General features: G+C 42.5%; 1 protein-coding gene across 1 annotated transcript in view; it reads right to left on the bottom strand.

Annotated features, from left to right (window-relative positions):
• SORCS3 (sortilin related VPS10 domain containing receptor 3) overlaps window positions 1-16,456 on the bottom strand; it is a 673,703-nt gene that overhangs the window by 360,338 nt on the left and 296,909 nt on the right. The window contains exon 3 of the mRNA XM_049856137.1: window positions 7,912-8,011. Within this exon, the coding sequence (XP_049712094.1) occupies window positions 7,912-8,011 (100 nt within the window). The remainder of the gene's footprint in view (window positions 1-7,911; window positions 8,012-16,456) is intronic.

The raw sequence follows: 16,456 nt of genomic DNA, 5'->3' as shown, positions 1-16,456 counted from the left end.
ATTCACATAAAGTACATCTCCTTATCTTGTCTGCCTTCAAAAGTTGTGGGGAGAACTAGAGGTCATGTAGGCAAAGCTCCTAATAGACAGCACAGTAGATGCTCAATTAATGCTAACTAAAGTTATTACTCCACTATTCTTCAGTCAGTTTACCATACTGTGGCTGGTGGCCTGCATATTTCAAATACCAGCAGGGTCACCCATGTTGAACAAGTTTCATCGGAGCTTTTAGCCTAAGACTAAAAAGAAGGACCTGTGGATCTACTTCTAAAAAAAACTGGTCAGTGAAAACCTTATGAATAGCAGAACATTGTCTAATATAGTACAAGAAGATGAGCCCCTCAGGTCTGAAGGCACACAAAATACGACTTGAGAAGAGCTGCCTCCTCAAAACAGAATTGACCTGAATAACATGGATCGAGTCGAGCTTTCAGGATTTCCATTTGCTGATGTGGCACAACTGAAGAAGAAACAAGCAGCAAACATCCATTAATAATCAGAATGTGGAATGTATGAAGTATGAATCTAGGAAAATTGGAAGCTGTCAAAAATGAAATGGAATGCATAAAGATCAATACCCTAGGCATCAGTGAGCTGAAATGGATTGGTATTGGCCATTTTGAATAGAACAATCATACAGTCTACTATTCCAGGAATGACAAACTGAAGAGGAATGGTGTTGTGTTCATCCTCAAAAAGAACATTTCAAGATCTATCCTGATGTACAACAATGTCAGGGACAGGATACTGTCCATACGCCTACAAGGAAGACCAGTTAATACAACTATTATTCAAATTTACCCACCAACTACTAATGCCAAAGATGAAGAAATTGAAGATTTTTACCAACTTCTGCAGTCTGAACTTGATCAAACATGAAATTAGATACATTAATAATTACCAGTGATTGGAATGTCAAAGTTGGAAACAAAGAAGGATCAGCTGCTGGAAAATATGGCCTTGGTATTAGAAACCATGTTGGCAACCTCATGGTAGAATTTTGCAAGACCAACAACCTACTCATTGGACATAACTTTTTTCAATAACACGAACATATACCTGTGGACATCACCAGATTGGATACACAGGAATCTAACTGACTACATGTATGGAAAGAAAAGATGGAGAAGCACAATATAATTAGTCAGACAAAGGCCTGGGGCCAGCTTTGGAACAGGTGATCAATTGTTCATATGCAAATTCAAGTTGAAGCTGAAGAAAATTAGAGCAAGTCCACAAGAGCCAAAGTATGATCTTGAATATATCCTACCTGAATGCAAAGTCTACCTCAAGAAAAAATGTGATGCACTGGACACTAATGACTAAAGATCAGACAAGCTGTGGGATGACATCAAGCACATCATACATCAAGAAAGCAAGGGTCATTAAAAAGACAGGAAAAAAGAAAAGGCAAAAATGGATGTCAGAAGAGACTCAGAAAATTGCTCTTGAATGTCGAGTAGGTAAAGCAAATGGAAGAAATGATGAAGTAAAAGAGCTGAACAGAAAATTCCAAACAGCAGCTCAAAAAGACAAAGTAAAGTATTATGATGAAATGTGCAAAGACTTAGAGTTAGAAAATAAAAAGAAAAGAACATGCGCACCATTTCTCAAGCTGAAAGAACTGAAGAAAAAATTCAAGCCTCCAGTAGCGATACTGAAGGATTCTATGGGCAAAAAAACTGAAGAACGATGGAAGCATCCAAAGAAGATGAAAGAAATACACAGAGTTGCTGTACCAAAACAAATTGGTTGACATTCAACCATTCCAGGAGGTAGCATACAATCAAGAACTCATGGTACTGGAGGAAGAAGTCCAAGCTGCACTGAAGGCACTGGTGACAAACAAGGCTCCAGGAATTGATGGAATACTAACTGAGATGTTTCAACAAACAGATGCAATGCTGGAAGCACTCACTCGTGTATGCCAAGAAATTTGGAAGTCAGCTACCTGGCCAACTGACTGGAAGAGATCCATATTTGTGCCCATTCCAAAGAAAGGTCATCCAACCAAATGCAGAATTATCAAATAATATCATTAATATCACACGCAAGTAAAATTTTGCTGAACATAATTTAAAGGTGGTTGCAGCAGTACATTGACAGGGAACTGTCAGAAATTCAGGCCAGATCCAGCCGTGACTGTGGAAGAAGAGACATCATTGGTGATGTCAGATAGATCTTGGATGAAAGCAGAGAATACCAGAAAGATGTTTACCTGTTTTATTGGCTCTGCAAAGGCATCTGACTGTGTGGATCATAACAAATTCTGGATAACACTGCAAAGAATGAGAATTCCGGAACATAAATTATGCTCATACACAACCTGTACATAGACCAAGAGACAGTCAGTTGAACAGAACAAGGGGATACTCTGTGGTTTAAAATCAGGAAAGGTGAGCATCAGGGTTATATCCTTTCACCATACTTATTCAATCTGCATGCTGAGCAAATAATCCAAGAATCTGGACTATATGAAAAGAAGAACGGGGCATCAGGACTGGAAGCAGACTCATCAACAACCTGTAACATGCAGATGACACAACCTTGCTTGCTGAAAGTGAAGAGGACTTGAAGTACTTGCTGATGAAAATCAGAGACTACAGACTTCAGAATGGATTACACCTCAACTTAAAAAAAAAAAAAAAAAACCTCACAACTGGATCAATGAGCAACATTATGATACATGGAGAAAAGATCGAAGCTGTCAAGGATTTCTTTTCAATTGGATCTGCTGTCAACACCCATGGAAGCAACAGTCAAGAGATCAAACGATGTATAACACTGGGCAAATCTGTTGCAAAAGATCTCTTTAAAGTGTTAAAAAGCAAAGATGTCACTTTGAGGACTAAGTTGGTCTGACCCAAGCCATGTAACTGTCAATCATCTCATATGCATGCAAAAGCTGGACAATGAATAAGGAAGACCGAAGAAGAATTGATGCCTTTGAATTACGGTGTTGGTGAAGAATACTGGATATACCATGGACCACCAGAAGAAGGAACATATCTACCTTGGAAAAAGTACCATCTGAAATGGATTCACACAGTAGCTGCAACAATAGATTGAAACATAGCAACAATTGTGAGGATGGCACAGGACTGGGCAGTGTTGCATTCTGCAGTCACTATGAGTTGGATTCCACTCAATGGCACCTAACAACAACAAAAACAAGGTTATTACTGAGGAGCCCTGGTGGCAGAGTAGTTAAAGTGCTTGGCTGCCAACCAACCAGTTGGTAGTTCGAACCCGACAGCTGCTCCATGGGAGAAAGATGTGGCATTCTGCTTCCATAAAGATTTACAGCCTTGGAAACCCTATGGGGTAGTTCTACTCTGTCCTGAAGTATATACTTCATTCATTCTAACACTTTTACCTTCAACTGGAAGGAGCCCTGGTGGTACAATGGTTAAGTGCTTGGCTCCTAACTGAAATTTGGTGATTCAAACCCATTCAGAAACTCTGGGGGTGAAAACACCTGGTGACCTGCTCCTGTAAAGATCACAGCCTAGGAAACCTTATAGGGCACTTCTACTCTGTCACATAGAATCCCTATGATTCCTAATCGACTCAACGGCCCCTAACAAAAACAACCTTCAACTTAATGGCTTCTTAGCTATCTGCATTAGGAAATTTTAGGTTGTCAAAAACACATTAAAAATATCATCGATTAGCTTTGGGAGCAACTATATAAATACAAGCACAATTTACTGTTTTGCCAGGGGCAACAGATCTCATCTAATGTACTCATAGTCTCCAAGTAAAGCAGTAGCCATCTGTTAAATAAATAACTCATTAGGTGAAATGCAAGTGCTTCCACAAGATTAACTCAAAAATCTGCTGGAGACTACTGCCGTTAGCTGGTCAATTAACATGGGGAGCTACAAATAATCAGGAATCAAAGGAATCCTGCTTCACACAAACTAATATGAGAATCCAGATGTCCACAGGTTAAACTTCAAGGTATATTCAAGAAGCAAACCAAAAACAAAGATACAAAAAATTGCATTACAAGGTCATAATAACCCAGAGCACTAGACCAGTAAAGGAATATTTTCATTTATACTTAACTTTCATTTTGCCTAAAAGGGTGGAGGCTGGGGAATTCTAGTAAACTGAGTAATTGTGGCTAAGAGAAAGTTACCATGCAGAATATATATGAATGATCAACACTGAGAGGCTCAGAAAACAATCAAATACGCTTATCAATAAAATAAACAAAATCTAATTTTATCTTTCCTTGGATGATTCAGAAAGCACTTGAGGTTCACATTGGCTCCTTAAGAACATAAACTATTGCTATTTTCACAAACATAAACCCATGGTATTAGCCTGTCATTTGTCTTTCTCCAATCTGAATGAAGAACATGTTTACCATTTTAACTTTCTGGCTGGCAGTGGCTTTTTGGAGGGAGATAATTGTACTTTGATGATGTCTCAGAGAAGACAGACACAATAGATGTCACAGATTGAACTGTATCCCCCAAAATATGTGTCAGCTTGGTTAGGCCATGATTCCCAGTATTACGTGGTTGTCCTCCATTTTGTGATTGTAATTTTATGTTAAAGAGGATTAGGGTGGGATTATAACAACCTTACTAAGGTCACATCCCTGATCCATGTTAAGGGCGTTTACCTGGAATGTGGCCTGTACCACCTTTCATCTTACAAGAGATAAAAGGAAAGGGCAGCAAGCAGAGAGTGGGGTCCTCGTACTACCAAGAAAGAAGCACCAGGAGCAGAGCGTGCCCTTTGGATCCAGGGTTCCTGGATGAAGAAACTCCTAGTCCAGGGGAAGACTGACAGGAAGGACCTTCCTCCAGAGCCGACAGAGAGAGAAAGCCTTTCCATGAAGCTGAAGCCCTGAATTTGGACTTCTAGCCTACCAGACTGTGAGAAAATAAATTTCTCTTTGTTAAAGCCATCCACTTGTGGTATTTCTGTTATAGTAGCACTAGATGACTAAGACAATAGGCCTAACTTTTGCTTATCATAAGATTTTGATTCCTGTGAGAAATTGCTCCAGAGAGATCAGGGCCTGAAAGTCACCACTGGGAAGGAGAAATGGAGGTGGCATTTCTATGCTGTGTTCTCCAAGCTCCAGCATTATGTTCCTTCCATCCCTCTGCATCTGTTCAAACCCACCATCAGTATCCCCTACTTCTAAGCTGTGCTTTCCAATTGCCACTGAATCAATTCTGACTCATAGCGCCCTATTTGTGTCAGAGTAGAACTGTGCTCCACAGTGTTTTCAATGGCTGATTTTTTGGAAGGAGACTGCCTACTTTCTTCTAAGGTGCTTCTGGGTAGACTCAAACCACCAACCTTTCAACTAGCAAACAAGGATGTTAACCATTTGTGCCACCCAGGGACAAACCCACTAAAAAACCCACTGCCATCAAGTCTATTCCAACTCATAGCGACCCTATAGGACAGAGTAGAACTGCCCCATAGAGTTTCCAAGGAGCACCTGGTGGATTCAAACTGCCAACCTTTTGGTTAGCAGCCATAGAACTTAACCACTACGCCACCAGAGTTTCCACCCAGGGACAAGCTGTGCTAAAAAGGGCTAAAACAGTCAGGAGTGGAGAAACAAGAAAAAGACCAAAAAAGATACTTTATGATAGCTTCCATCAGGAAACACACATGAGAGATGAATATCAAAATAGATGCAAACAGGTACATCCCTTCATATAGTACTTAGAAAAATCCTCACAAAAGCTGCTGATCTTAGCCTACATGATAATATGATTAATTCTGTTGTGGTCCAGAAGTAGGTCATAGATAAGTGCTGAAGGGTATCCTACATTGTCCCAAATCCCCAGTTCCTACTTCTTCCAAGTGCATATGCCCACTCTGATTCCATATGACCCCAAGTTACTGGGGTGGGATGGGAGACACACTGAACTGGGAGTCACAAGGCAATATGGCCAACTCTGCCACTAATGAGCTCAGTGACCTGGGTGGGACATTTATCCTCTCTGGGCTTTAGCTTTTTTCTCAATGAAGGGAGAGGGTAGAGGAAGAATTGAGATAAGTCTTATTACATACTATCATGGAGGAGGCTCCAAGCTTTAGTTCAAGGTCATCAAGCTTCAAACTTCCAAGTCAGGACTAAACTGTCAATCTTGAAACCCCAGGATCTGACTACAGAGGAGGAAAAGATGCAAAGGCTTATATGACGCAAAGAGGTCTGGTCTGAGAATCAAGAACCTTGGGTTCATCTTGGCTCCTTATTCTAACTGTGTCACTTTGGGTAAGTCACTCCTTTTTTTGGCTTCAGTTTTCTCATCTGTTGGTATAGATGAGATTGTTGGTTTAGATGAAGGATTCTTAACTGAGAGCCCATGGACACCTTGAGGGTCCATGGATGGGTGTCAGGGTATTCACAAACCCTTCAACCTTGTTTTCAACATTTTGTGTGCATGGGCATGCTTCTAGAGAGGAGGTCTAGTGCTTTAGTCACATTTGCAAAAGATTTGCCATTCAAAAAGAATAAATAGCTGTTTGATAAATGAAATCTGCGATCCCTTCCAGCGCTAACATTCAGTAATTCAAATAACAATACAGGAAAATGTAAAAATGACAATCATTTGGGACAAAGTAGGGAGTGAGTACTCAGTTAAAGCCAGGTACAGGTGCCTAAAGAGCCTTCTGACTATCAGGGCTCTGGCACCTGGCTTGTGAACAGTCTCCAGGTCAGGGAACTCTTGAAGCCTCTTGGATCTTCTGGCCATCAGTCACCAATGCTGAACTGGGAGCCACTAATTTCACTTCCTCCCTTTGCTGGGATATTCAAGGGAACTGCAGGTAGAGTGAGAAGGCAGGGGGCAGTGATATTATTACTCTAAGCTACTCCCCTAAGCAGGGATACTCCTTCTAAGCCATAGTTTGGACTCCACCAAGTTGAAATCAAAGATCAAGGACATCTGCACAATGGGTTGAAGCTTACCCCTTGAGCTTACCTCTCTCTGAAGGAAGGGTTTGCAAAACCAAAGGAGAATGCCAATCAGACTGCAAGAGGAGAGTTTGAGTGTGCCATTTTCAGACTTCTCGAAACATTTAAAATGGCCTTTTAACCCATAGTATGTTGATCTGAACCAAGCCTGCCTAAGTTTCTAAACACCAGTGCCTTCCTAACTGGGGAAAGATTACATCTCCCCAAAGCCAATACACTATACAGTATTTGTTTCCAGACAGTTCCTTGGTCCATGGAATCCAGGCCCCCCACTCCCAATAGGTCTACAGACCAAAATCTAACCTTCTATCATTTCACTCATGTCCTGAGTGTTAAGACAAGAAGAAAGACAGAGCAGCAGAGAGGCTAGAGGGGCCAGTGGGGCCAGGGTCTGCCCTCGTGTTCCTCCTAAGTATCTGGGGATTAAGCTGGAGAGTCCAGGAGCTGCCTATCCTTCCTCTGGCAGAAACAGATTCCATGAGAATAACGGGTTCTCCAAACACAGACCAGCAAGAGGAAGGCAGTACAGAGTGTCAACTCTGGAGGCAAGTCAACCCACGTTCAAATCCCAGATCTGTTATTTCAGGCTAGAAAGTTAATCTCTCTGAGCCTCAGTTTATTCATCTGTAAAATGGGGATGATAATATTTCCTACCCCATAGATTCATTGTGAGGATAAATGGGAGAAGGCATACAAAGCATTTAGCACAGTCACCTGCACAGAGGAAGCCCCTATATAGTTAGAAAGTTTTACTGCTGCTGCTGCTGTAATTATTACTATTACTACTATCAAGGCTGTTTTTAACATTACAGTTAGTGTCTGTGAAGTTCCTGGCATATAAAACAGGCACTGTATAAGTGATCACATGGCTATTGTTTTTTCTTAACTCCTGGCCCCAGGCAGCCCTCCCTCCCCTACTGGGAGCACTCAGGATTCACTGACCCTCGTCTTACCTTCCTTTTGTTGGTGGGATTGACATAGAGGTAACTGAGGACTGTCTTCAAACCCACTTTGTCATTCAGCTTTTCATAGGTGGTGCCATAATCCGTTGACCTGAAAGCAAGAGAGAGAAAAAGAAAGGGAGAGACTGTTTTACCAAACGGGGGATTGTGTTTAAAGGGGAGCCATGCTCTCCCCCAGCCTGCACCTTTGTTCCCAAATCACATGAGTGTTTAAAAGTGTTCTTCAGAGATAAAAAGCCCCGTTAATTTTAGACGAGCAATTAGACTAATGCGTCTGCTTACTATCTGAGCTAGCGCCCCTTTGCTCCCAGCCTTTCTCGGAGACCTACTTTTCTGCCCTTTGTGAAGCTGAGCGATGAAAGGAGCTGCTGGAGACAGCCTGCCTCCCACGGGGCTCATGCCCTCTGGTTCTCTGCATGGCTCTATGGAGGGGCACGGGTTCCCTCCAGCAGGCCCTCTATACTGGAACTGTGTGTGGAGACCACAGAGGCAGAGGCCAGTTTTCCAAGATCATTGGGGTGCAACCAACTTCATGCCCTCTCCACTACGCCTGAAGCAAGGGACCCTCAGAGTGGCGGGAAATGCTGCTACTACCCAAGAATCTGTGGGGCCCAATGGCCAAATGAGGTCACACCAGGCAGAAAGACTGATGCTTTACATGAGGACAACTGTGTGTCTACGGTGAAAGGCCACTGCCACTGAACTGCTCCCAATATTCCATTGTTCCACTTATCTTAGTGTTTATCTGCTCCTCCTTTGGGCCTAATTTTCATAGGTCTGACCTATGCCCAGAGTCTCTGGGGGGTGCAAACAGTTAACACACTTGGGTGCTAACCAAAAGGTTGGAGGTCCAAGTCCACCCAGAGACACCTCAAAAGAAGGCCTGGTGATCTACGTCTCAAAAATCAGCCACTGAAAGCCTTACAGACCGCAAGTCTACTCTGACACACCGTGAGTCAGAATCAACTCCACAGCAATTGTTTGTTTGTTTTTTAATGTTATACCCAAACCATAAGGGCTTAGAGAACTAAGGCAGGCCAACCATTGGTTCATTTCTCTCCATCTCAGCATCGCCTTACCCTGCCATGGTGGAGGAGGAACAGGGTGCCAAACAGTGTGATTCAAGTAGCCAACCTCCCTGCCACACTGTACACCTAATGCCCCCACGCTGTCCCTGACAAACCTCCCTCCCTTTTCAGACCACGAATAACATCAGGTTCTCAGCCCCTATATTTTGACATGACCCTCCTTAGCTGAACTCAAGAGACTTCTCCCACTTAGCCTTAAAAGGAAACAGAGGTCAACTTACTTTCTCTGTGATCAACTGGCCTCAGCTTCCTTGCATTCAGCCTCCAAACTCAGTTCAGTTCCCAACTCTGGCTCTGTATCTTCCCTTGTCGTTGGCATCATCATGCCCTAGTAACCACCTGCCCCTGCCTTTACTTTGAGCCCTTACCTAAGTTCTAACTCAAACCTGCTCCTGCCCTGGCCCAAAGCTTAGTTTTGCAAGCCTAGGAGCAAAACTGTGTGTTAACTTTAAGAGTTATCCCCACTACCCATCTTTAACTAGAAAATACCTCTTCCCCAAGTCCGGCTTAAATCCCTCCCTCCCCTCCTCTGATCAGCCTTCACCAGCCCTCCTCCCTCCCACCACTCACCTCTCCTCTGCACCAGAGCAAATGCCTCCTTCATTATGCACCCAAGACACACTATCCATGCTTCTTTTCTAACCCTTCTGATACTGTCATGATTAATTTCTTGATGTTCTATCTCCCCAACCACAATGTAAGCTCCTCAAGGACAAGGAGCTTCAGAAGCCACTGAAGTGAGAGGAAAGAACATGAAATTTGAGCAAGCAAGATCTGTTTGATTCCTAGATCTGTAGCTCCCAGTGACATGACTATGTGCAAGTCACTTAACCTCTTTCTTATCTGAAAAACAGAAATCATTTAATCTCACAAGGCATTTGTGAGGATGCAAAAATATAACACATAACCTAAAAGGATATCAGGTACACTGAAACATAAAAAAATAAATAAATAAATAAAACAACTAAAAGGTGTTCACTACTTGCCCTTCCCCTCCCTACTCCCCCCCCCCAACCCCGCCCCGTGCAAAGCAGGGCCTTGCACATAACCACCTGTTCACAGGCTATGAAGATCAATGAATCCCAAGACTGGCAGGCAAGACCACAGGTAAGCTGCTAGCTCAATTCCCAAGAACCTGAGGCCAGATGAACAGGAGCCAGCTACAGGATTCAGAACTGGCAAAAGCCAGAACGTCTGCTTATATTCAGATGCAGGCCACACGCCCAAGGAAACTCCTTCCAACTGATTGGCTACTCACTGCAGATCCCATCGTGGGGGTGATCACATATCAAATCTCAACAGCAAAATGGTTACATTACACAACTGCCAAAATACTGAGACTCATGGCCCAGCCAAGTTGACAATCTTAACTGTCACATCTCCTAAGCTTAGTCTTGTAAAATCTGGCTTCAACTCCCTTACTGGACCTGTTTTGAGCCACTTCCTTCCCTGCTCCTCTCTCTCCAACCACACTAAACTTTCCTGAACATGTCCAGCCTTTTCACTGCCCTACACATCTGCACAAATCATTCCTTTTGCCTCAACACTCCAGCCCCTGTTTCCTCTACTTAGTAAGCTTCTCTCCAACTCCAATATCACTCTCCTTCCAACTTTCCCAGGAGGAAATTAATCATAATTTCCTTTGTGTTCTATAGCACTTTATATTTTAGCATTTATCCCATTGTTTTAGCCATACAATTTATCCTGGGACTGCTTCCTTGACTGTAACTTTTTAAGGGCAAGAACCATTTCTTGTAACAGCCCTAATGTCTTGCACAAAGCAAGTGCTGAATATATTGATCTTTGTATTGTTTAGCTTTATCTTTATCTGTGCAAATGAATGAATAAATGAGCTTGTTCAGACCTACTCACAAGTTCTTGACCAACTGCTAACCTCTAGTGGCAACTGAATACCAGCTATAACTAGAAAACACACTTGACCCTTTGGATACTGGCAAAATTGGCACAGACCCCAGACTGGTAAGGTCTAGCAATGTATGGTGCCAGGGAAAGATGTACAGTTTACTCATCCAAGCATTAAGGTTTAAATGCCCAATCATCCTAGCCAGGGAAGGGTAGGAGATGGCCCTTGATCTCTTGAGGCTGTTAGCTGTATGCTTTTATTAATCCTAATAAAGCACATCACAGAATAAATGAGATCTTGATTCTACACTCTTAAAGGCATTAAGGGAGCACAGTATGGGGAAAGAACACTGAACTGGGGAGTCTAGAAATCTAGACTCTAGAACTGACTCAGAAACATCTTCAGTGTGTTACCCTTGGCAAGTCACTTCTCTAAGCCCCTTCCATCATTAACACAAGAGGTTTAATTCAGATAATCATTAGGCCCCTTCTGGTCCTTAAGTTGTATTATCCCACCAACACAGTGTTAAGCTGTTTTCCAACTAGCAACTTTTCCTCATACTATATAGCAAGCATCTTACTCATAAGAGGTAAACTCTCAGGGCTCCCAGCACGATTGATGTCACAGCAAACTTCCTTCTAGAATCAAAATAGCCCTCATCAAAGGCAGTGTGCTAAGCATCACGCGTAGTTGCTCTTTCTGCAAGCTCCACAACGGATCCACACTGATTTTGCCATTGTGCAAAAGTGGCTGCTGAGAGTAGGGACTTCCCAACAAAGGAGACTCTCCACATTTCAGCTTCCTCCATGCCTCTGGCAGTTTCTGGTCACTCAGGCTGGCAGAAACAAGCCACACTCACGGAAGACACTTCAAGGAGCCACTGAGCCTCCAAAACCAAAGGTGCCGTTGACTCTGTCCTTCCTCTCCAGGATGGATGCTGTGCACATGGTTGACCACAGCATTCAGGGGCCCACTTTTGCTTGAGGTGAGGGGAAGATGGCACAGAATTCTCAGCCCCATTGCCAGAGACAGCTGTCCCTGCAGCACTCACTTTTACAGGAAAGCAAGCGACATATCTCTACCTTGTGACTCCAGACATCTGCACGTGGGGTCACTTGAAGGAGGCAGTCTCTTCTCACCAATTTTAAAGCCAGCCTCCCAAATCTTGATGCAAGGCTCATAAAACAGAAATTCTCAGAAAGCTGGAGCCATCATACACACACACACTGAGCACCATCCATGGGTCTGGCACTGTGCCTGTGACCCACTGAATTGCCCCCTGGTGCTTTGTGGCATTTTGAATTGCTCATTCCACACAGCTAACCTGTAAGGCAACAAGACAGCTGTGCACAGACCCAGGGCATCCCGCTTCTGGGCCTTGGCTCAGGCTACCCCAGCTCCCTGTGCGTGTGTCTGTGTGTATGTGTGTGTCTGTGTCTGTGTGTTTGCCTGTCTCCCATCTTCCTCTCATTCTATCTTGTTTATGAATTATTTCCAGCACTTTGGAAAGCAGAATAATATACCAATCATATTCCCGCTATTAGATTTAATACACGTTTGTGTTCATAAACAATATGTAACCTTTTTGAGTGTTTTTACATTTACATAAATGTTATCACACAGAATATATCTTCTGCAACATGTTTGCTTCACCCAAAATTCAGTTTCTGAGATTTACCCATATTGACTCACCCAGGCATAATTCATTTATTTTAACCACAGTATAACATTTTGGTCTATGAATAAAGCACTATTTATCTTTTCAACCACTGATAATTTTTTTATTTGCTATTATAAATAACACTGCAACGAGTAAGAAATTCTTCCACATGGCTCCTTGTGCATATATAAAGAAAATGTTGTCTGGTGAGATTATCTCGATATGGAATTATTAGGTCATAGCCCTGGTGGCACAACGATTAACCATTCAGCTGCTAACCAAAAGGTTGGTGGTTCAAATCCACCTGAAGGAGAAAGACCTGGTGATATACTTCTATAAAGACTACAGCCAAGAAAACCCTATGGGGCAGTTCTACTCTCACATGGGATCACTGAATCAAAATTAACTTGACAGCGCCCAACAACAACAACTCTATGTATCACTTCTACTTTGTTGGTTATTAGTAATATTTACTCCAAGAAGGTTGTAACTCCACAGAGCCTCCCCTAGTCTCCAGGTCTAGTAACTGGTAGAGCCTAGTTCCCAGGGCCTGAGTCCCTCACTCCTTGCCCTTCTGGTCCCAAATCAACGGCAGCGGGTCTGTTTATGTGTTAGGACTGCCCAATGAGTTTATGGTTTGGCAACTACCCAGACTGCTACTTTTTGATTTCAAACTCCAATACTAATGACATGGTAGAGACTTTTCCCACAATCCCAGACCATACCCTCCTCCACATTTATATCAAGGCTACACCTAGGAGCTCCCTATTTATCTTCTCAAAATGTATGTGTGCTTTTCCTCTTTTCAGCAGTTGCTAAATGCTTTTTAAAAAGTCACATATTAAACATCTTTTGAATCTCTGTAAGTGAAGAATATAGCTCTAAGCAGGAAGATTTAAAAACCAAAGCCAAGTCTGTTAATGTCCAGTTGATTCCAACTCATGGAGACCCCACGTGCTACAGAGTAGAACTACGCTCCACAGAGTTTTCTTGGCTGTAATCGTTACGGAGACAGATCACCAAGGCTTTCTTCCACAACAACACTGGGTAGGCTCAAATCACTAGCCTTTGGTTAGCAGTCAAATTCGTGAACACTGAAAATGGCTAAATGTGTCAGTTCCTGTTAGAAAGATCTAGAAGTTAGAGAGTGTTTGAGAAGCTTGGCACAATTATACCATCATAATTTTGTGGTGGTTTCTGAAAACAGGCCCAGTGATACCCAGTTTAGTAAGTGGTATCATGGAATTTCAGAGATGGACATAGATCCAACTCAAAGATGATCATACCTGACTCATTTTATAAATGAGGAAATGTTTCTAAAGAGACCTCGGTTTGCTTTAACTTACTGTTTGCAAAGTGGTTTTACAGTTTAATTCACTTATTAACAGCCTGGGCATTAGCGACAGATACACCTGGGTTTGAGTCCTAACTCTCCACGCCACCGGCTGTATAATCTTAGGAAAGTCGCCTCACCTCTCAGGCTCTTCTATAAAATGGCGACTGTGTGAATTCAATTAGTTCTGTATATAAAGCACTTAACATGGTGCCCAGCACATTAAAAAGCCCATTGCCGTAGAGTCGATTCTGACTCATGGCAACCCTATAGGACAACAGTAGAATTGCCCCATAGAGTGTCCAAGGAGCACCTGGTGGATTTGAACTACTGACCTTTTAGTACTCAAATAAATGTTAACTACTGCCTTAAAAAAAAAAAAAAAAGTAGTCAAGCACAAGCCATTGATGCCACCCAGGGACCTCAAATAAAAAGATGGGAGGAGTAGAACGACAAGATCAAGAGCCAGAAGAACTAGCTGTGTGAGCTCCTAACTTCTCTGTACCTCAGCTTATGTAGTAGGGGTATCGTTTTGAGGGTTCAGTGAATAGTAGTAAGATACCTAACTCAGCATTTGATCAAAGCCCTTGTTTCACAAATGCCCATGGCTAGCACTGATATGAATAATCCAGATTGCATTTTCTCAAGAACAATCCCTTTATTTTCATTTCCTTGATTTATACTCCTTACACTTAAATGGGGATGAGCCATATGAATACCCAATAAATCATTAGAGGATCTTTGGGGACTGTTTCCAATTTGCCACATGAAAGTACAACATGCCTGGGTAATCAAAAGACTGAACCATGCTTCAAAGAGCCAGGCCTTGGAAAGTACCCATCAGCCATTTGCCCTGAGGACTTTCCACTGAGATGTACTAAGTAGGGTCAACAATCAAAGTCCATAGGATATTAGCTTCTTGGATGTGTGGTGAACCACAGCCCATTCCCAGGTCAGGGTCAGAATCTTCCATAACACAGCTCCAGACTAATGGCTGCCCAGAGAGGCTTCACGATAGAAGTGGGAAAACCATTGATAGTCCCTTCTGGTCTGTTCTATTCCTCATCTTAGAGACAATGCCCAAAGCCACATTAATCTGTGTCTTTGCAATGGCAGGAGCCCAGCGTGACCACAAACAATCAGCCAGATAACTAATTAAGACTTCAAGCCAAAAGCAAGTGATTTAAATAGTTTCATTCTCCAAGTGGGTATTAATTTGACCCTCCGCTTCAGGAAAACCATAGGCAGGCTGACCGAGCATTTCTCTGATGCCAACGATGAGGTTCCCAAAGCTCTCGGTGACCTCTTCTCACACCCTGACTTCTCAGTCTCACAAAGAGAGGCATAATGGTGCAGGATAGTTAATTCATCTCTATGTCCCCCTGCCCCAACCATTTGAATGAGAGCCATTGCTGGGTTCCAAACGCAGAAAATTGAGATTAGGTGACTCTGAAGACCAGAATCATGCAAAATTTGTAGTTTAGATTAGATAAAATGTAGACCCAACAGCAGCACCATCCCAGCATGTATCTCCTCTAGGAAAGACGATTGGGGTTTGAGGTTGGCCAAATATACAGAGTGTTGGTCTTTCTGGCAGAATAGGGATTCCACATCATTGAATCTCAGTTCAGACAATAGGGTTGTTGAATCTGAGGATTCAAAATGCCAAAGGATCCTAATGCTACCAGTCAGGAAGGCTGTTTGAGTCATACAGGTGAGAGACGCAAAGAACCCCTCCAAAGATAAGAAAGCTGATCTAGATCAACCCCAAGGAGTGACCTCCCATGATTCACTGCAGCTTTCTTCATACAAACATAATAGAATGACAATCATTTGGGGATACAAAATGTGGCATGTTATGTATACACACACACCTATATACCCATAATATACAGCAGTATTGAAGAATAAGGTATTATCTCTAGGTACTGAAGACAGAAGAACTGATTCATTCCAACTGTGGTGCTGGTGAAGAATATTGAATATATTATAGACTGCCAGAAGAATGAACCAATCGGTCTTAGAAGGAATAGAACCAGAATGCTCCTTTGAAACAAGGACGGCAAGATTTCAGCTCACTTACTTTGGACACATCATCAGGAAAGACCAATTACTAGAAAATGATGTCATGTTTAGTAAAGTAGAGGGTCAGAGAAAACTAGGGAAACCCTTCATGAGATGGAAAGACACATTAGTTTGCAACAATCGTGAAGACAGAGCAGGGCTGGGCAATGTTTTGTTCTGTTATACATAAGGTCACCATGAGTCAGAGCCAACTTGATGGCAACTAACAACGACAACTAGGTATTGATCTGGAAACGTTTTCAAGACATATTACTAAATGAAAAAGGATAGCCGAGTACTAATACGTAAAACACGCGAACAGTATACCCAGACACAACAAGACAATGTATTTCCATCAGGTTCATGGATGTGAAGACAAACGCGCAAAAATTGTTGCAAGGAAAACACAAATAACTGATAATAAAAGCTATCTCTGGGGAGGGATCTAGAAAGGAGCAGGCTACAGGGACTTTAGTTTATTTGTAATGTTGTATTTTAGAGCAGCATTATCCATGTACCACTCATAC

This window comes from Elephas maximus, chromosome 16, assembly GCF_024166365.1.
Source record: "Elephas maximus indicus isolate mEleMax1 chromosome 16, mEleMax1 primary haplotype, whole genome shotgun sequence".
NCBI lineage: Eukaryota > Metazoa > Chordata > Mammalia > Proboscidea > Elephantidae > Elephas > Elephas maximus.
The sequence above is the reverse complement of the archived record's forward strand: the minus strand, read 5'-3'. Positions and strand labels throughout refer to the sequence as shown.